Source organism: Debaryomyces fabryi, assembly GCF_001447935.2.
Source record: "Debaryomyces fabryi strain CBS 789 chromosome Unknown contig00005, whole genome shotgun sequence".
Classification (NCBI taxonomy): Eukaryota; Fungi; Ascomycota; class Pichiomycetes; order Serinales; family Debaryomycetaceae; genus Debaryomyces; species Debaryomyces fabryi.
In genome coordinates, this window is record NW_015385431.1 from 142,502 (window position 1) to 162,289 (window position 19,788).

Genomic DNA, 19,788 nt, shown 5'->3' on the forward strand with positions numbered 1-19,788 from the left:
AATCATCCTCTTCATACATTAGATTAGTATGAGCGTTTCAGACGACGAAAATGAAACCTACAAACAATTCGAAATACATGAAGGTATTGCATTCTTAATTGAATTAACTCCTGAAATTTTTCTGCCTTTAAAAGAGCTAGACAATAAATCACAGTTTATGGAAATACTATCTAGTATAAATGATTTGATTGGCGAGTTGATTATTACCTTGCCAAATACAGGTATTGGTATCTATTTCTACAACTGCCAAAAAACTAACAAGAGATTCACTAAGGATTGTGGCCTAAACAGATTATTTAAGTTAAATGACCTAAACAGTTTCAATATGAAAATACTAAATGATGCGATTAATGATGATATTAATGGAATAAGCTTGCTTAAAGATAAGTTTCCGTATATAGAAGAAGATCAAGATGACAAACTACCTGCAGTTCTTAATACTATGTTGAACGAGTTTCATAATAATAAGAATTATAATAACAAGAAGCTCATTTGGTTTACAAATAATGATAGACCATTCAAAAGCGATAAGACTAAACATAATCTATGGAAAATTATTAATGATTACGACGAATTTCGAATAAATATTACCCCATTCTTCTTAGATAGCTATGCGGATGAAAAGCAATCTAAGAAAAAGGAATTCAATCCTAACTTATATCAGGAGATATTTTTGAATACAAACTATTTGAACAACCGAAAAGGCAATGATAACGATGATGATGTGGAAAAAGGTACAAATATCAAACCTGAATTTATTCAAGCGAACATGAATGATATTGTTTTTGATGGAATATCAAACAAGACGGCAAAGTTCAAGGATACTACTTTATCAACACAAATTAAATCGATCATTTTAAGGTTGAGAGAAATCAAAAGAATACTTTTTTCTTGCGATTTGATACTTGGTGATGGTAAAGGGGTTTCGGGTAAGTTTGGCTGTTCAGTTAAGGGCTATACAATTTATAACCACGAAAGATTGAAGAAGTTTAATAAGATTTATAATAGTGGAGAAGAATTGAAAATTGTTCACACATCTAGTAAGATGTTGAATAATAGAACAGGCGAAGAAATAGAAGTTGAAACTGAGAATAAAAAATCAATCACTGAGAAAAACGAAGATGCAAATATAAGAAAGGGGTTTCCTATGGGTAATGACAATGTATTATATTTAAATTCCAAGCAAACTAATTTCTTGAAAAATTATGCGTTTGACCATAATTTTGAGGATAAATCAGAAGCAGCAAAAGTTGAAGACGAAAATGAAGACGAAAATGAAGACGAATATGATGATAATGAAGATCTGGATGATCATAGCTTTTCCAAACCCCCATATTTAAAATTATTGGGATTCAGGAGTTTAAGCACATATCAATCTCATTATAATTCTTCTGCTCCTATATTTGTCACGCCTGATATGAATGATGGCCTTAAAACATCCTCAGCTGACGGAGGATATAAGAATTCATTTAAAACGTTTTCATCACTTTACCAGTCATGTATAAAATTGCAAAAATACGGAATATTATTTGGATGTCTCAAAAAGAATTCAATGCCAAACTTGTATTCTCTATATCCAACTAAGGTAACAAATTCCCAGAAATCCGGTCTAAATTTTCCAGAGGGGTTTTTTTTGATTCGATTACCGTGGTTGGACGATGTTAGGTCCTTGCCAGAATATTCATTCCTCAACGACGCATATTTAAATGATTTGTCAGGCGAATCTGTTCCAGCAGATATTTTACTAAACTTTAAGCATATTATATCTCAATTTTTCTTGAGAGAATATAGGCCCCTGGATTTCCCTAATCCTTCAATAAACTTCTTTTACAAGATAATAAACAATGAATTATTACAGGAGGTATTGAGTCCTGAATCGAAATCTATTGAAAATAATGACATAACTACACAAAAACTAATAGAATTAAGAGGGTACTTACAGAAAGAGGAAATACAAACAATGTTGAAAGCACTTAATGTGCGCTTGAATAAGCTTAGCAATGAATCGTTGAAAAGAGAGATGGAATCCAGTGATGGTACTGACAGCAAAAAGCGCAAAAAGGAAGTGCCCGAATTGAGTGAGGAAGCAGTATTAACAGCATGGAAATCAAATGAGTGGGGTCAGTTCACTGTATGGCAGCTTAAACAATTTATTTCCAAATACAAAGGATTGATCAAGCTGGCGACAAAGAAGCAGGATCTTATCAATAGTATAATTCAGTTTCTCGACAAAAAATATGAAAATGGGAATTAATCTATATGTTAGCTAGTATATGTATAAAATAAGAATCACATTATGAAACTGCATTCAGCTGTCGGTACTACGTGATTTCTGTATGAACATAATTGGGCAACCAGATTTGAAAAAAAAAAAAGAATGGACGAGACAGGAATCGAACCAGTGACCTTCTGCTTGCAAGGCAGACGCGCTACCAACTACGCCACACGCCCTCTTTATAATGTTGATAATTATACGTATATATATGAGAAGTATCTGTTAACTAACAAATCTGCTTTTACATGGAAGCTTAAAAACTTAAAAGCTCATAATAGTTAATAACATTTTAATTTTAACCAAAGATAATACACAACTTAAGCGACGTTTAATAAATATCATAAATCATCAGTAAATAGGTAAGTGGTACACTCATAGCTATCGTTTGCTAGTTCATGCACTATTTGATTTATAATACTTTAATGTATTTCATATACTTATTTTAGAAAGGATGTGGCTTCTGTATTTACGTTACTACTATTACTATTCCGAATTGGATAGAAGTCAACATTGAGCGGAGTATATATAGTATTATTATTGCAGCCGCCACAATCATAAGTGTATTTAGTTACCAACGTTCATACAAAAGACGTTTTGTGCATCTAATCAAAACCGTTCACCACCATAAGTCGGCTAATTGCTCTTCGGATCGTCTTACCAGTCAAAATTTAGCAACCAAACAACCACTTCCACCTAAACTTTCGTCTAAATAATATTAATTGCTGCGACATTGCCAAATACTAATTTTAAACATAAATAACACATTACGTATACTTGCCATATATAAATTGTTAATAACCCCCCAATGCTCTGCCATCACCCTTATCACCCCACAATTGCTGCATTGTAAACAAGCGAAATATTCTTAATTGCTTGTTCAAGTATCTCAATCTCAACTATTTTGTGTAATATTTTACCTTTTATGAAAAATCCCCTCCATATACTCCACTGGCATTATTATAGAAACAAACTCGCTAAATAGAACTGGCGTGAACAAAATACCTCACGGAGTTTTATAGTGCGATATTTTACTAGACCAGAGATACATTTTGTAGATTGTAATGCTGAAATATTCTTACGATAATGATACTTTATTGCCGTGCCTCCCGCTAGCAAGATACGACTTTTGTACCAATCATAAAAAGCACATAGTAAGCGGAATTAATAAGCTCTACTCGTACACTCGATAACAAGAAAATTTGAAGAAAACTAACGCAAAATTTATGGTCATCCGTACGGTCGCGCATATCTCGGACCGGACATATCGCATCTCTAATGATCTATTTTCTTAGCTGTCTCATGTATCAAGAAGTATATATATATATAGTATATTATTATTATTACTATTACTATTATTACTATTATTATTATTATTGAAGAAATTGCTCCAAATTTAATACTTTAGATCTATTTGATTAAGCTTATTAGTTCATTGTCATAATAAAGCAAAGGTATAGTAGTTAAGAATAAGTAAGTATTGCATTCTTCATTTCATGGGGTACAAAAAATGAAATTTTTAATTCCACCACATGAAATATTAAATTTCTGTTTAAGTACTGCAGTAAATTTAATTCCCTGTTATATACACGAGCTAACTAAATTAGGATGTCTGTACCTTTAATGACCAACGAGGTGCCCGAATATTCGGAGCATTCAAATACCGAAAAGTCGCCAAGGTATACGGCTCCAAGCGAACCATTACCGCAATATGAACCTTCTCTCGAGTATTACGGGTTATCACTAATCAAAACGGAGTTTTCGAGTCCGTATCACTACAATACTGGAAACAGATCATGGAAGCCTGTGTTGCTAGAAATAAATTCTACCCAGTTGAATATTTATGACTTAAAGGTTGAAAAAAAAGTGTTAGAGCTTATCGTGGCCTTATATAATGACTCAAACCATTTGAACGACGTGATGCAAATAATACAAAATGAAAAGATGACTAACGAAGGAGATGATGATTTGGACGAAATGTGGAACGATGCATATCAGGGAGAAGTAGATGACTTGAAACAATCTACGTCAAGCAAGTGGAAGAGTCTGTGGCACAAATCAAAATACAACAAGGTTTTGAATAAGGGAATTTCTCAATACTATGAGCTTATCAAGGACAATCGAATGCTTTTTGAGCCAACTAAATCGTCTTCTGAATATAACATATTCAGATCAAAATTTCAAGGAATACAAATTGCATCATACACTTTAAACAACCTGTACGTAGGTGAGGCACCATCTTTAAATCATTTAATATCCTCCATGTACAAGGAAGACAAGAGTCACATAAACAAGCATAACATTTCTACATTAGTGAAATATAAGAATACCTTGAGAGTCCGAATTGAATTAAAACAAATGCTCTTGCAATTCTGGTCGTTCTATGGAATGGTCCATTGGTTCAGAGCTTTAAGTATTGCAAAAGATTTGAGTTCTGCCTTGGAGGATAGAACCGTGACAAAATTAAAGAGTATTCCATCGCGTAATAGCCGTAATGACAACTTGTTAGCTGCTACAGAAGCGGCAGCGATGCTCGGTGCGGCATCTGAAGATGGTGGTGATGTAACATATTTTACTAATCCCTTCAGTTCTCAGTCACCAAAGCATATAATACTGGGAAACAGTGACCGTGACGATTCTGCACAGTTATCGATCGTGTCTCTGGGCTCTAATACCCCAAATTCTGTCTTTTCAAATGAAAGACGTGAATCTGTAGGTTCTACAGCTTCTGATATTTATTCCTCTTCCACGGTACCGAACAACAGATATAACAAAAATGTCAACAAGTTTAGCCTTGTGTCTTATGATAAAGTATTTGCTACAACTGTCGAAAAACAATACATTTCAAACTGCATTCCTGATTTAAACTCTTTCGACAAATGGTGTGGATTGGATGTCACCATAACTAATTACAAGCAATACCTTAGCCCTAGTCAATTGGACGCGTCTTCCAAGGATATTTTTATTTCATCGTCAGCTTTAGACAATACATCATGGGGCTTTAGCAAGGTGCTAAAGAAGTCACATCAACAATCCAACTACAGCAAAAGCTTTGTTATTGACCAGAAAGGTTTAGTAAGCCTTGCACATTAGCATTATATTATGAGTTCGAGATAGATTTAATATTAGACTTCATAGATTAGATTAAGCAGATAGCAAGCTTCTTGCTTGTGATTACAATAATGATACATATGATTAATGACAATGCAATAATATAAAATATTAAAATTACAACTTTACTTGTATATATGTATAATTTCGCAAATTTAATTCTACTGTGTGGTTAAGTTACTAATCACTCAATATAATCTAACTCATCCTACGTTATATTGCCATCTTCCAAGTGTGCAATTGCAGTAAAAACAAGCACTAATTCGATACACCCAACCAATAGTAAAAGCGTTTGTTTTCATAGAAAATTAAATTATTCCCATCATTCTCATATCATCTACATCTGGATCTAATTGTCCCTCCAGCACTAATCAAGTAGTAATTTTATTAGCTAATATACAATATAAGTACAATCTAGATAGAATGCTACTCACCGCTCGCCGGCGGTGACTAGATTTTGACCATGTCGTCGTATTCCAAATCATGGTCTTCCATGCCAAAATAATTTTCATGTTCCTGTTGGAACTGCTGCTGCTGGGCACCACTACCCTGCAATTTGCCATATCCGTTTATCACGTAGTTTTCCGCCTCGTCGCTAGGACTCAATTTGATTCCATCCACATCACACGTTGATGGCGACGAAAAACTATTCGTGTTCTGGTTCATAGACACTGGCGTGGATGGCATGTCGTACACGTTCGCCGTCTGGCTGTTTGCAAACGATATATCCTGGAAATTGATGTCCTCAAATTTCGTCACCGTATTCCCGCCGGCATCCACAAATTGTCTCACTGACCCCCACGGCGTAATCTTCACTATTCCTCCATCTGGATGGTTGTAAATAGGCCATTCGTTCGAGCTGCTAAACTCCTGTCTCTCTTTTTCGTTTATAAAATTTTTCACTTTCTTGGTGTCTGGCTCGACCTCTTCTCTTTTTCTTTTAGATGCGAAATTCATACTATATGCTGCTTCTCCTGCCATTCCTATCGATATTACTTTATGTGCAATAGATTCCTAAACTGCCTCGATATGTGCGATATATACCTCTTTACCAATCACTAATTAATATTGCAATGATTACTATAATATCACCTTAAGAGACTTATAGTGTTTAATTTTCTGTATATGGCAATACTATACTACACTGACTACTATGAAAAACAGCAAAGTGCGCTGGTTATATAATGATAGGACCATGTGCAGGATCGATGTTCAGCCAGGATTTTTTTTCTCATTAGTAGTTCCCTGACTGAAGGATTTAGTTCACGCGCAGACAAGCCGGGTCTGATCATGTCGCGTTAGCCGTCGGCCATCACACGCCAGACCCGAGGAAATGTTGGATGTGCGGGTGCACATCGATGCACCCGGTACTCACATACGGGGGCTAGACCTCGACGGCGGGGCTAAGCATCATGTGATATATATCACATGTCTGGCCTCAGTTGAATTATGCACCAGTGCACCAAAATAACTCGATACACCAAATACACCATACACCACATCCGTGCCCCATCGTGGTTTATGCGCACCAATTTTTCATCCAATGACATTATAGTAATATTGACATTCAAATACAATTTTTTATACGCAATACTAGCAATCATAATACAGACTTTTCTAATAGTTCTAATTGTATTGGGCAGTAATAAGCTAGACTGAACATGTTGAGAGTCAAGAATATAAGTAATTCGGTTCGTCTTGCTTCTAGAGCTAGACTTGGGTCCCTTTCATCAAGGGCATTCAGCAATTTTTCGAGATTGAATGCAGATGTTAGTGATGAATCCAATGTCAAGCCTTTCAGACATGCGTTAGGTAGAGACGCACAGAGATACTCAGACGAGCCTGGCACTTTCGGAAAGACGACTTTTACTGAGTCTATGGATGAAGTAGACATGACGTGGGGAAGAGACGATGATCCTAAGCACGTCGAGAAGCAAAACACCAAGATCAGACATTTCACCATTAACTTCGGACCTCAGCATCCAGCAGCTCACGGAGTGTTGAGATTGATTTTGGAATTGCACGGGGAAGAAATTGTCAGGGCGGATCCACACGTTGGGTTGTTGCACAGAGGTACAGAGAAGTTAATTGAGTCTAAGACGTACATGCAAGCTATACCATACTTTGATAGATTGGATTATGTTTCCATGATGACCAACGAATTGGTGTTTGCATTAGCCGTGGAAAAATTGTTGAACATTGAGGTTCCACTCAGAGCCAAGTACATCAGAACCTTGTTTGGGGAAATCACCAGAATTTTGAATCACTGTATGTCGGTGTTATCGCACATTATGGATGTCGGTGGTTTGACTCCTTTCTTGTGGGGTTTCGAAGAAAGAGAAAAGTTGATGGAATTCTACGAGCGTGTTTCGGGTGCTCGTTTGCACAGTAACTACGTTAGACCAGGTGGTGTGTCCCAAGATTTACCTGTCGGTTTATTGGACGATATCTACATGTGGGCTACCCAATTTGGTGATAGAATTGATGAAACCGAAGAATTGATCACCGATAACCGTATTTGGGCTGCCAGAACCAAGGGTGTTGGTGTGGTCACCGCTGAAGATGCCTTGAACTACTCTTTATCAGGTGTTATGTTGAGAGGTTCTGGTATTCCATACGATATCAGAAAGGCCCAGCCATATGACGCTTACGAATTGGTTGACTTCGATGTTGCTGTAGGTATGAACGGTGATTGTTACGACCGTTATTTAATCAGAATGGCTGAATTTAGACAATCTTTGAGAATCATCTACCAATGTATCAATGATATTCCAAATGGTCCAGTCAAGACCGAAGACTTTAAGGTTTCTGCTCCACCAAGAAGTATGATGAAAGAAGATATGGAAGCATTGATCCACCATTTCTTATTATATACCAAGGGTTATGCTGTTCCACAAGGTGAAACTTATACTGCTATTGAGGCACCAAAGGGTGAAATGGCTGTTTATGTTGTATCTGACGGTTCTGAAAGACCTTATAGATGTAAAATCAGAGCTCCAGGTTTTGCTCACTTGGGAGCCTTTGACCATATTGCCAGAGGTAACTTATTAGCTGATGCCGTTGCTATCATTGGTACCATGGATTTAGTCTTCGGTGAAGTCGATCGTTAGGCTCTCAGGCTAAAGTAACTACAAAATAAACCATTCATGATGCATTTGTTGATTCACGAATTAGCAGTAATATATTCGTTTCCTTTCAAAATTACAGAGACATGTATAAACACCAATAAAACAAGGAATCATACTCGGTTTACTTTATTATTGGTTCCTTGCTTATTATCATTTATTTTCCATCCTAGTTTGATTTTTGTCTTATATGCAATAGAATATATAATTCGTAAATTCTTACTTACATTTCATATTTTAATATATTATATTGTAAATCTATAAAATTATTTTAACTAAAAAATGCTTGATATAAAAGATATAGTGATGCGCCAGCCCCCATACAAAGAAATGCAACCTTCAATCCATCGCTGTCATCTTGCGGGCCGTGATACATGTGCGGGTTCTTGTTTTGCCCATTTGCACTTGAGCCTGAATTCCCCCATTGCCCCAGACCTGCTGAGTTGGTCCTGTTCTTCGTATGGTGAACTTGCCTCATTAGATGCTTAGTGATAAGCTCTTCACTCATATTCTTAAGATCTCCTGATTTGCTTAGTTGTCTCATAATTGCCTCTCTGTCGTCGTCTGTTAGTTGTCGGTTGATAATTCTTTGTTCGAATTTCAAATGCTTTAATAAATGCTCGTTGTAGTTAAAATGCGGAACACCATGCTTGTCACCATAGTTGCGATGTTCTCCTGAAAACGAAGAATTGTTGTCAAAATCATTGTCATGACGTACTCTATGTCTCTTTGTATTCAAGCCAGATGCACTATAGGATGATCTCGAATATGAATTTGATTTGGAGTAATATTTCGCTTCTCCATAGTACTTATTGTGCCATTCTTGGTTCCTCCTGACCCCACTACCATTCCTATTATGCAACTGTCCGCTAGATTTCAATGAAAAGTCATAGTTCTTTTTCTTCTTCATATCCTTTAACGTATCATATGCATTGACTATAGTCACAAACTTGTCACTATTAGCCTTCTTCTCGTCGTCACTCAAATGCGTATTCAAATCAGGGTGATATTTCTTACTTAGCTTCTTGAATTGGGTCTTAATTTCCCGAATCGACGCCGAATGTGGCAACTCTAAAATCTCATAATAGTTTAGTTGTACATTTTGCAATCGTAAGCCAGACGTCGAAAACCCACACTTCATTGCAGGCCCCATGGCATTAAACCTTGTGTAACATGCCGTTCTACCCAAAAACATTATCTAATCCCTTCAATGTTCGTACACTATAAATTCTGTCTACTAATTCCTTATTTCTCCTTGTTGATTGTCGAGAGGATGCACTACCAGATTGACTTATTTCCTAGTAGTACTGATGGTTCCGATAAATATGTCTTGGTGTGCGCGCACCAAACGTGTTTTTCACTTCTTATGACCAAAATTCTCTCTTGTTCGCCACTAGCGAATTACGAGAATACTATATAAACCAATAATAAGTCCATTATTTGTAGTAGACTCATCAAGTAATAATACACTAAAATAAAATGCCTAGACAAAGAAGATCCGCCCCAGCTCAAAGAAGCCAAACTAGATCAGCTCACACTGCTAGTGCAGCTCCATACCAATCAGCCCCAGCTGCTTCCCGTCCTGTCCAACAAACCCAACAAGGACCAGGATTATTTGGCCAAATGGCTTCTACAGCAGCAGGTGTTGCCGTCGGATCCACTATTGGACATACTTTAGGTGCTGGTATAACCTCTATGTTCGGAGGTTCATCATCGGCTGCTCCAGTTGAACATGATCAACAACAACTTGCCCAAGCTGGTCAACAACAGCAATACCAACAACAAGCTACGCATTGTGACGCTGATGCCAGAAACTTTACCAGATGTTTAGAAGAAAACAGTGGTAACATGCAAACTTGTGAATACTACTTACAACAATTAAAGGCATGTCAAGAAGCCGCTAGACCATATTAGATAGGTTGATTCACGTTTAAAAAGTCCTGTAAATACAAAGAGACAAATTACAGATAAAATTATAATATATATGAATATGTATTGTCATAAGTAGTTATTTATTAATAACAAGTCTATTTCTTGTGAGAATCGCTCTCTGACGTCTGGTAATAGTAGTAGCCACCGGCACCTAATCCAAGCAATGCTAACGGTACACCAACACCAAAACCAGATTTGTTGGAGTTCTTCTGTCCCAGAGTATGTAAGTTATCATGTTCGATGTCATCAACCACTCTAGATTGCTCAACATTGGACGATTTATGATCCACATCGCTGGCTCCCAAGTTGACAACTTCAGATTGATTAATTTGAGGGTTGATGGAGGTTTGGATGTACTTTTCCCTGTTGGCAGGTTTCTTGGGTTTGGCTGATTCCCTAGGCGAAGCGTATGAAGCATCCACAGGTTCAGACCCTCTATCATGTAAAAATTCCGGTTCTGCTGCAACAGCTTCACCACCGTGCAATACTGGAGCGTCATTGGCTTCCGCCTTGACAGAAATAACCTCCAGATTCAACATCTCTTTTTCCACTTGAGCCTTTTTCTCGTTAGCAATATCTTGTTTAATAGCTTCTCTGGTAAGTGGGGGAACTTTTGGTTCAGCAACCTTTGGAATGAAATCGTACTTGAATTCCCATTCGTTAATTGATGTTTGTGAAGGCATTCTATAGCTGTCAATGGTCGAATCATCATTCTTGACAAATCTAGGTAAACTAGAGTGTAATAACCTTTTAGTGGAGTAAGAAGCCACGGTCTTATTTATTGTTCTAGTAAGCATTTGTTCTTGTTTCTTTTTGATTCTAAGTAGTTTATATATCCTCAATGGTTGAAGTCGGTGAATTAGAAGGATCTTTGCTTTTATATAGATAAGATTTCCATAGTGGAAGACAGATGTCGATAGTGTTCATTGGTTCCGTCGGCCTAAGGGGTGACCCTGCCACCCCGGACTGTTTTGTGTAATAATCGAATATTCCATGCTATGGAAGGTTCTATCTGTACTATTACGTCTGCTATTTTATTGCGTCTCTGTTGTCCGTCTATTGCGTCTATATCGTCTATTAAAAGTTACATTCTATAAAGTACATCATTAAACACTAACACTTAGTTAATTAAATTATCCAATACCATGGATGGTGGTCTCTTGAGCTTCGATTGTGGGTGCTGGGTTTGCAATTGCGTTTGCACCAGCTGCAAATCATTGAACGAAGCATTGCTGTGGTTCATATTTGGGTGGAAATCATTTACTGGAGAATCCATCATTTCCAGATTCCGTATAAGCGATGCCAGACTGTTGTTAAACGTTTGAGAAGCGTTTTTATGATAGAGTGGTAATTCCAATTGAGAGTTGGATTTTGTGTTCATAAGTTCTAGTACTGGACTGATGAACATAGAACCTCTGTTGGCTTTGTTGTCGCTCACAGCATTTCTATAGGACCTGCCTTGTTGCGAATTGGATAATGTGATGTTGTCAGTTTCATGTTGTAACTGAAGGAGAGAATTGTGTCGGGACAACATATGGAGACTTGACACGGAGCCGAGCGACGATTTTTCGAGCATCGAGGAATTGGAACTCTCGCTGCCGAAAGCACCACTTCCCGGATTGTATCCAAAGTTGTAATAAACTTCTCTATCAGCTTTTGCCCTTTTGTTCGATAGTATGTAGGCTGTAATTCTGTAACCAATAAAACACAACAATATGAAGAGGATGATAGCACCCACCACTATGAATACTAAGTTTTCTGGCAAGCTAGACCTATAGATATATGGATCCTTTCTTGAATTCGATGTCTTGCTAGCATTTGGTATAGCTAAACTGTAAGAATACGACTGAGATTCTGACTCTGAAATGGTAGGCATATCATCCCTCTTCTCAGCTATCATACTTGTTGTCTGTGGGCCTTTCGTCACTAAGGTGGCACCACCTCCCGACGTAGGAGAAGCTCTATGCATATGATGAACATGTATTCTAGTACTCGGCTTCGTGGAAGTGGTAGTAGATACCACATTTGTGTTAGCATCCACCAATTGAGCAATTGTCAATATTGCCACCACAGGTAGAATAAAGTTGAAAGCCCTCATATTTTTTGATGTCACTAATATAACCTTATAAATTCTAACAGGAATTTCTTTAATTCATATAGGAAAAGTCTAGAAAAAATATTCATTGATATCTGGTACGCCCCATGTTCCCATTTCAATTTGCTGCATTTATCTTAAGTTTAATATACAGTTATCAGGTAATATATCGGAATATTGAACCCACCTTCCCCTTTGGTGTTCGATGCATACGTATAATTTAAGTTTTGTGGTTTGATACGGCAAAAACCTTGCATAGATACGTGTTTCTGTTATCTTTTTCCGTGTATATGAAGGTTCCAAAACACCAGAACGCGAACTCGCGATAGCAAAAAAATCGCGTATTCGCGTCCTTTCACATAATAACTCTTAAATCATGTTTACCATGGTTTGATGTTTCTGTAGCAATATTCTATCTTCTTCTTCTGCTTCTTTGTGATGTCGAAATATTGCTGATCGCCGCTTGAATAATTTCTTTGTTCTACAAACTTTATTACATGTAGAGAAATCATTTTATTCAGCTTGCATATTTGAGAAGTATATGAAGTAATTACTACAATTTAGAGTTCAATTTGAAATACAAACTTGTTGCTTTGTCCGCCATTCCAAGTCCAGCCTGATAGCCATAACCACCTGCTCCGTAGTTATGGATCAAAATACGATTTCCTGGTAAAATCTCTTTTTCTATCTTCGCCCCACCATCTCTATAAGGCCTTAATCCGGCCGCAACCCGTATAATCTCTAAAGGTTTCTCGTTTAACTTAGGAAGCAACTCAGTTGCTCTTTTCAATATATCTTCAGATTCTTCGTCAAAAGTATCACCGGACCAGTTATTCTTCTGAACAAACCCACCTAGAACTAGGTGACCCTTTGAGTTTGGTCTTGGGATAATGTAAGTAGCGTAATCTGTACCCCAACGAAGTCTATTTTCATATATATGAGGTGCTTTTACTACTACGACTTGCCCTCTTATTGGGTAAACTTTGGTATCATGAACACCTCCCAAACTTTGGGCTCCAAGCCCAGTGCAATTGAATACTACACAATTAGGGCCAAGGAAGGCCTCATCAATGTGGTCTAAGTGTTTTCTAAGAAAAATCACTCCTTTCATCATTAGATATGCTTTGAGATTCTTCAAGAAAGTAGGGCAGTTGAAATTCCAAGTGGTGTAGCGAACTCCAAATTTCGCACCCATGGGCAATTCTTCATTTTGGATAATTGTAAAATCTTTTAAATACGTTTTAAGCAGCGATATCTTCGCTTCATTCGGTATGAAATCCCAAAATTCAGTAGTAGGAGCATTGTCTAATCCACAGTTTTTTCCAAGGGCTTCTTGTATTTTAATAACATTCGTGTAAGTGTATTTATCATAGCTTAGTGTGTGTTCATCATCCGGTGAAATACACGAGAAGTTACCACCAGCCCATGGAGAGGTATAGTTTATAGATTGATCACCCGGGTGATACTTAGCTATAACTGTAATCTGTTTACCGCTTGCACCCTTTTCCAATAATGAAAATGCTGTATACAATCCAATTACTCCAGCTCTAATGTAATGTTAATCTTACTCAATTCAAATAATTGGCAAAGTATCAGAAATAAAGTATACTTACCCTAGGATAACAAAATCTGGATCTTCCATAGTTTTAGTAGTCAGTGACTGAAATTTTTCTTTTGAAAGGTATAAAATTACGATAAATTAACGGCCTTTAAACTGTTATCAGCGAATTTGCGCTTAAATTCCTTCCCTTTTCGGACTGAATATAGATTTTGATAGAAAGTGCGGAGCTTCCACTACGTCAGCTTATAGAAAGTGGTTAATTGATTGACAGATAAGGCTTTCCTTGTTTAAGCGCAATGAGGGGGAATGCCATAGACAAAACTCGAAGAACTAGATCGAGACTTGGATGTTTTAGTTGTCGAAGGAAAAAGTACGTAAGTTGCGATAGTTTAAATTTCGTGAGTGAAAAATACTAATTGAATACAAGGAGGAAGTGTGATCAACTTAAACCCAAGTGTACATTATGTAACAAAAGGAAGGAGGAATGTATTTGGCCTGAAGGAGATCTGACATTTAAGAATCAACCCAGAAAGAAAAAGAATAAATTCATTAATATATCTAGTGCAAGTTTAAAATATATTTCAAAGATTCCGAGAGACGACGATTTTGAAAATGATACCTTAGAAGTAGACCCAAAAACTCCAATGGATTTGATTTTAGCAAAGCAATCAGACCTTTCAACAGATCATGAAATAGAAGATACTTCTCCGTATATGGAGTCATTGTTCAGAGGTGAAAATTCACCTTCAGAGTTTGCGAATATTAACATTGGAAACATAGAAAATAATAGTGGTTTCTTAGGATCCGGGTATTATAATTTTTTGCTGCCTCAAATTGAGACAACTTTGCCCTTAATTAGTTCATTAAGTTATCCCTTCCCTATTGCCTTGAGTTCTATTGAAAAGCAGTATATCTATTACTATTGTGCCTATATTGCCCATGCGATTTCTGTTGTTCCCAAACAATTGAACTATTTTTTGAATACTTTTCTACCTATGGCAACTAAAGAAAAAACAGTTTTGTATTGTCTTCTTGCTTGGGGTTCGATCTTTAAGACGTATAAAGAAGAAGGGATACTATTATTATCCACTGGACAAAAGTATATACAGAAAGCTATAAAAAGTCTCAAAAACTTACCTGATGGGAAATTCTCTTTTATCTATGCATTGACTAGCTATATCATTCTAATGTGCGTTGAAATCACTATCGGAGATATTGCCGCTTGGTCGTCATATTTAACTGAATGTTATAATCTCATAAATAGAATGGGAGGGTTTCATATCTTAAAGAATTACTCTTCAGAAGGTAAGATTCTAGCTCAAAATTTTGCCTACTTTGATATACTTGCATCGCAGTCTAATGAAAATGGGACTTACTATCCAGTTGCTGAATATGTGGAGATATACAATTCAGAGGATGTTGCGCTTGCAGACTCTCTTCAAGGATGTATACGACCTTTAATTTTAATTTTAGGTGAAGCTATTAATTTACTAGTTGAATCAAAGAAACTACTAGATCATGTTTTAGATAAGGATTTATTTCATGAACACCAAGGGCTCATTTTAGAAAAATGTGACCAATTGGAAAAAGACCTAGAAGAGGCACAGTTGAATCCTCTTGATTTAATTGTTCTCAACGAAAGCGATGATATGGAGACTCATCTTCAAATGTTTGAGCTTTATCAATTATCTATTAAGCTATATATTAAGCATGTTATACGACGTCTACCGCCTGTGGTTCCCGAGATGCAATTCATATTTTATAAAATAAAAAAATATTTGAGAATCTTGATGAATAGCTCTGTTAAAATGTCACTTTGCTTCCCATTGTTGATCAGTGGATTAGTTGCTGTAACCCTTGAGGATAGAAAAGAGTTAGAGAGCTTGATTATCGAATTCAAAAGTCAATATGAATTTGATAATGCAAAGAAAATTCATTTTATTTTGAAAGAAATTTGGAATCTTAATGAAAATGGAACATTGTACGTTGACTGGTTTAATGTTACAAAGAAATTTGGCTGGAGGCTAAATCTTGGAAGATAATTTGGATTTTAGTTTAAATGCGTTTTAATTCTTCAAGCAATTGAATTAAAAATCTATTCCCTAAAATTTATAGACAGTTAGGCAAATAATATAAACGAAACGAGATTATTTGAATTTATTTCACGTATAAATTACATTCAAAATAAATACTTAGTCTAAAGATTACTTAGGAGGAAAATTAACTTTTCATGATTCTAAAGAGGTTTTCGTTTCAAAAACTCCACTATCATTAACATCAACTCTACCTGACTGAAAATCCATTTCAGTATATTTGATCCATTTAGTTTTGAACAAAACTTTAAACACAATCCACATTAAAAAGAAGATGGGAAGCATTATGTATAGATCCACAAAGCTTCCAGCATCAAATGGTTTAAGCGTAGACCAACCCAGAACTAAACATAATAACGCACCGAGAAATATTGCAATGTAATTAAGATATGGAAATAATGGGAGCTTAAATGGTAAGTCATCAAGTGAATTCCCTTGTAGTATCCAGCCTTTTCTAAATCTGTAGTGAGCAAAAACTACTCCAGTCCAAACTATAAAAGCAGAAATACCTCCTAAAGAAACAATATAGTTGTATGCTACTGCAGAACTACTATCCATTGCAAGCAATGATAAGAACCCAAAAAGGTGGACTGTCTGAGTTGAAACCCACGGAACACCACTTTTAGTTACTTTGGTGAATATTTGTGGGGCATAACCGTCCACGGCTAGTCTAGTTAATGACCTGGCGCAGAAATATATTGCACTGTTAATAGACGACAAACATGTAATAAAGATCATAGTTGTTACAAAATAACCAGCATTTGTCCACCCAGCCTTTATTAAAGCTATAGTCATCGGGGATCTCAATGTCTTGTTCTCAGTTGATAAACCTTCATCATTCCATGGCACAGTAATCCCGTAGGTAATTGTAATTCCAAAATAAACGTAGATTATACGGAAAATTGTCTGCCTAACAGCAGTACGGACAGCTTTCTTAACGTTCTTCAGTTCCAGAAAAGTCATTGAAAGACTTTCTATTCCAGTGTAAAAAATTCCCGCATAAACAAATGAATTAGCTATACCTTTGAAGCCATTAGCTAATGGATATTCCTTAAATGGGTTTCCAGGGGAATGATTTGGTATTCCACCAGCTGCAAATATCACTGCAAATAAATAGAAGCCAGTAATAAATAATAACTTAATCCAGGCCAAGATAAACTCTACTTCTCCGAATACATCAACACCGAACATTTGATAAACTGAAAAAGTACCCCACAATATCAAATAGTACCCATACATAGGCACTTTTGTGCTGTAAAATGATAGTACGGATGTTGCTGAGACATATTCAGCAATAATGTTACAGATCCAAATCAAAATGTAACTCCATCCAATAGCTGCTCCAAAGGATGGCTCAACCCATCTAGCAGAGTGCGTATTAAAATTGAAGTCAAACATGGTATTCATTTCACCTATGCATCCCATCATAACCATAACCAATATACCTACAATTGAAAATCCGACAAGAAGACCAACTGGTCCCCCAGCATGTAAAGCGTTTCCCATACCAATAAAGACACCAGGTCCTATGACACCAGCAATAGCCATCATCGATATATGTCGAGTTTTTAGTCCTCTCTTTAATTCTACTGGGTTCTTCTCATACTTGTTGGTCAGTATGTCTCCTTCCAGAATTACTTCAACATTGCTACTTTCCTTTGTGATCATAATGAATTCCTCAACTATTTGTTTAGCAAAAGCGTCTCAAAATCTATTTTTATTTTACTTGACTAAATTGACAAGCAAGCTCTAGGGTTAGAAAGTTGATTAATTTCCAATATAGAGAAATTCTCTAAATATATAGTATATTGTTATCTTTGGCCCTTGTTCTTTTTCTAATGATAAATGACTTTGGAGATATTTCTTTGGTACTAATTTATCATTTTGCAATTATATGTTAAAATTTGCCCATTCCCAAAAGAGTAATAAAATAAGCGAAGGTCCCAAATACCGCTTGTCTAAATGTTGGAATATCTCCACATAGGTATAAGAAAGACCTGAAATCTATTATTAATGACCTAAATTATAGATTAGATAGTCTAATTAGATTAAAGTTCGAGATACAATCTTCATTCGATTGTCTTGATATTTTTAATGGACAAGATGGTAGAAAAGAACACTGATGAAAATTTCATCGAGAGATTCAAGAAAATAAGCAGAGAAACCCCTGTCGTTGATACTCATAATGATTTTCCTTACTTGCTAAGAGTCCAATTACATAACGAATTTGAAACAGAGAGCAGGTTTAACTTTGATGACAAGTTGCAAAGTCACACTGATTTAATGAAATTCAGACAAGGTAAGATTGGATTACAATTTTTTAGTTGCTTCATTGAGTGCAAGGATGATGATTACTTGTACCAGGACTTCAACAAGGCAAACAGTGCGGTTAGGGATACTATGGAGCAAATTGATGTCGTTACGCGTTTGGTGGATTCCTACCTGGACGACATGAAGATGGTACTGACGTCACTGCAAGTAATGGACGTTTATTCCGGTGGAAAAGTTGCTATTACAATGGGGGTTGAAGGATTGCATCAAGTGGATAGCTCTTTAAGCGTACTTAGAAAATATTATGAATTGGGAGTACGCTATATCACGTTAACTCATAATTGTGATAACCCGTTTGCAACTGCCGCCTCTTCAGTAGTTGCTGGTTTGCCGGACAAAGGTCTTTCTGACTTTGGAAGATCATGTATTCAAGAAATGAACAGAATAGGTATGATGGTAGATTTATCTCATGTAAGTTATAAGACCATGCTTGATGTATTGGAGATAACAAAGGCACCTGTAATGTTTTCTCATTCTTCTGCTTACTCCATAACACCAAACGAAAGAAATGTTAGAGACGATGTGTTGTTAAAGATGAAAGAAAATGGCGGAGTTATTTGTATTAACTTCTTTCCCTTATTCATCAGTCAAACTGGCGATGAATGCGCCACCATAGATGATGCTGTAGATCATATAAAGCATGTTGTTGAATTAATTGGTTGGGAGCATGTTGGGCTTGGATCTGATTTCGATGGGATTCCAGAAGGTCCAAAAGGTCTCGAAGATGTCTCTAAATATCCAGACTTACTAATTAAAGTCATGGAAAAATTGAACGCATCGGATAGTGAAATACAATTGTTAATGGGGAAGAACGTCTTGCGAGTCTGGAATGATAATGAGAGAGTTTCTAGACTGTTACAAAAAGCAGGAACACAAGCTGTGAATGCAAATTGGCCTGAAAGAGATTGGAGCTTCTATGATTATGCAAAAACTTTCCCTGAAATTTTTCCAGGCGCATATCAGGCTAAGAAAAATACGTATAAAGATTCCCAATCTCTTGATTTAACTACAAAAAAATAAGACTATTAGTAATAAAAATAGAAATTTCGTGTGTAAATTATCAAAATAATATTTGGCGGCTGTTACATTTTATTCAAAAGCGAGTATTAATAGTTGTTTTAAAAGTTAGAAGTAATTAAACATGATGCAGTTTATATATAAAATGAGATCCGTATTGTAGTCAAATCTATAGCTTTTTGAATCTCGAATTACAAGCTACAATCAAGATCAACGGTTTTGATACGTTGTTATTACATTTCTATAACATA

At 36.3% G+C, this 19,788-nt stretch overlaps 12 protein-coding genes across 12 annotated transcripts; 6 read left to right on the top strand and 6 right to left on the bottom strand.

Annotated features, from left to right (window-relative positions):
- Window positions 1-28: 28 nt before the first annotated feature.
- Window positions 29-2,254, top strand: CAS1 (ATP-dependent DNA helicase; the record flags this gene model as incomplete). Its single annotated transcript, XM_015609297.1, has 1 exon — window positions 29-2,254. The coding sequence occupies one exon, from the start codon at window positions 29-31 to the stop codon at window positions 2,252-2,254; it is 2,226 nt and encodes a 741-aa protein (XP_015469934.1).
- Window positions 2,255-3,880: 1,626 nt separating this feature from the next.
- On the top strand, window positions 3,881-5,365 carry AC631_00468 (uncharacterized protein; the record flags this gene model as incomplete). Its single annotated transcript, XM_015609298.1, has 1 exon — window positions 3,881-5,365. The coding sequence occupies one exon, from the start codon at window positions 3,881-3,883 to the stop codon at window positions 5,363-5,365; it is 1,485 nt and encodes a 494-aa protein (XP_015469935.1).
- Window positions 5,366-5,833: 468 nt separating this feature from the next.
- AC631_00469 (uncharacterized protein) lies at window positions 5,834-6,364 on the bottom strand (the record flags this gene model as incomplete). Its single annotated transcript, XM_015609299.1, has 1 exon — window positions 5,834-6,364. The coding sequence occupies one exon, from the start codon at window positions 6,362-6,364 to the stop codon at window positions 5,834-5,836; it is 531 nt and encodes a 176-aa protein (XP_015469936.1).
- Window positions 6,365-7,044: 680 nt separating this feature from the next.
- On the top strand, window positions 7,045-8,493 carry NUC2 (Nuc2p; the record flags this gene model as incomplete). Its single annotated transcript, XM_015609300.1, has 1 exon — window positions 7,045-8,493. One exon carries the CDS (start codon window positions 7,045-7,047, stop codon window positions 8,491-8,493), a length of 1,449 nt encoding a protein of 482 aa, XP_015469937.1.
- Window positions 8,494-8,779: 286 nt separating this feature from the next.
- AC631_00471 (uncharacterized protein) lies at window positions 8,780-9,703 on the bottom strand (the record flags this gene model as incomplete). The annotated part of the gene is made up of 1 exon (XM_015609301.1): window positions 8,780-9,703. One exon carries the CDS (start codon window positions 9,701-9,703, stop codon window positions 8,780-8,782), a length of 924 nt encoding a protein of 307 aa, XP_015469938.1.
- A 284-nt stretch (window positions 9,704-9,987) lies between these two features.
- On the top strand, window positions 9,988-10,422 carry AC631_00472 (uncharacterized protein; the record flags this gene model as incomplete). The annotated part of the gene is made up of 1 exon (XM_015609302.1): window positions 9,988-10,422. The coding sequence occupies one exon, from the start codon at window positions 9,988-9,990 to the stop codon at window positions 10,420-10,422; it is 435 nt and encodes a 144-aa protein (XP_015469939.1).
- A 113-nt stretch (window positions 10,423-10,535) lies between these two features.
- AC631_00473 (uncharacterized protein) lies at window positions 10,536-11,237 on the bottom strand (the record flags this gene model as incomplete). The annotated part of the gene is made up of 1 exon (XM_015609303.1): window positions 10,536-11,237. One exon carries the CDS (start codon window positions 11,235-11,237, stop codon window positions 10,536-10,538), a length of 702 nt encoding a protein of 233 aa, XP_015469940.1.
- A 323-nt stretch (window positions 11,238-11,560) lies between these two features.
- On the bottom strand, window positions 11,561-12,538 carry AC631_00474 (pheromone-regulated protein; the record flags this gene model as incomplete). Its single annotated transcript, XM_015609304.1, has 1 exon — window positions 11,561-12,538. The coding sequence occupies one exon, from the start codon at window positions 12,536-12,538 to the stop codon at window positions 11,561-11,563; it is 978 nt and encodes a 325-aa protein (XP_015469941.1).
- A 550-nt stretch (window positions 12,539-13,088) lies between these two features.
- AC631_00475 (FAD-dependent oxidoreductase) lies at window positions 13,089-14,177 on the bottom strand (the record flags this gene model as incomplete). The annotated part of the gene is made up of 2 exons (XM_015609305.1): window positions 13,089-14,082; window positions 14,149-14,177. 2 exons carry the CDS (start codon window positions 14,175-14,177, stop codon window positions 13,089-13,091), a joined length of 1,023 nt encoding a protein of 340 aa, XP_015469942.1.
- Window positions 14,178-14,740: 563 nt separating this feature from the next.
- Window positions 14,741-16,138, top strand: AC631_00476 (fungal specific transcription factor domain-containing protein; the record flags this gene model as incomplete). Its single annotated transcript, XM_015609306.1, has 1 exon — window positions 14,741-16,138. The coding sequence occupies one exon, from the start codon at window positions 14,741-14,743 to the stop codon at window positions 16,136-16,138; it is 1,398 nt and encodes a 465-aa protein (XP_015469943.1).
- Window positions 16,139-16,324: 186 nt separating this feature from the next.
- Window positions 16,325-17,737, bottom strand: AC631_00477 (uncharacterized protein; the record flags this gene model as incomplete). The annotated part of the gene is made up of 1 exon (XM_015609307.1): window positions 16,325-17,737. The coding sequence occupies one exon, from the start codon at window positions 17,735-17,737 to the stop codon at window positions 16,325-16,327; it is 1,413 nt and encodes a 470-aa protein (XP_015469944.1).
- A 555-nt stretch (window positions 17,738-18,292) lies between these two features.
- Window positions 18,293-19,540, top strand: AC631_00478 (dipeptidase; the record flags this gene model as incomplete). The annotated part of the gene is made up of 1 exon (XM_015609308.1): window positions 18,293-19,540. One exon carries the CDS (start codon window positions 18,293-18,295, stop codon window positions 19,538-19,540), a length of 1,248 nt encoding a protein of 415 aa, XP_015469945.1.
- Between the last annotated feature and the right edge of the window lie 248 nt (window positions 19,541-19,788).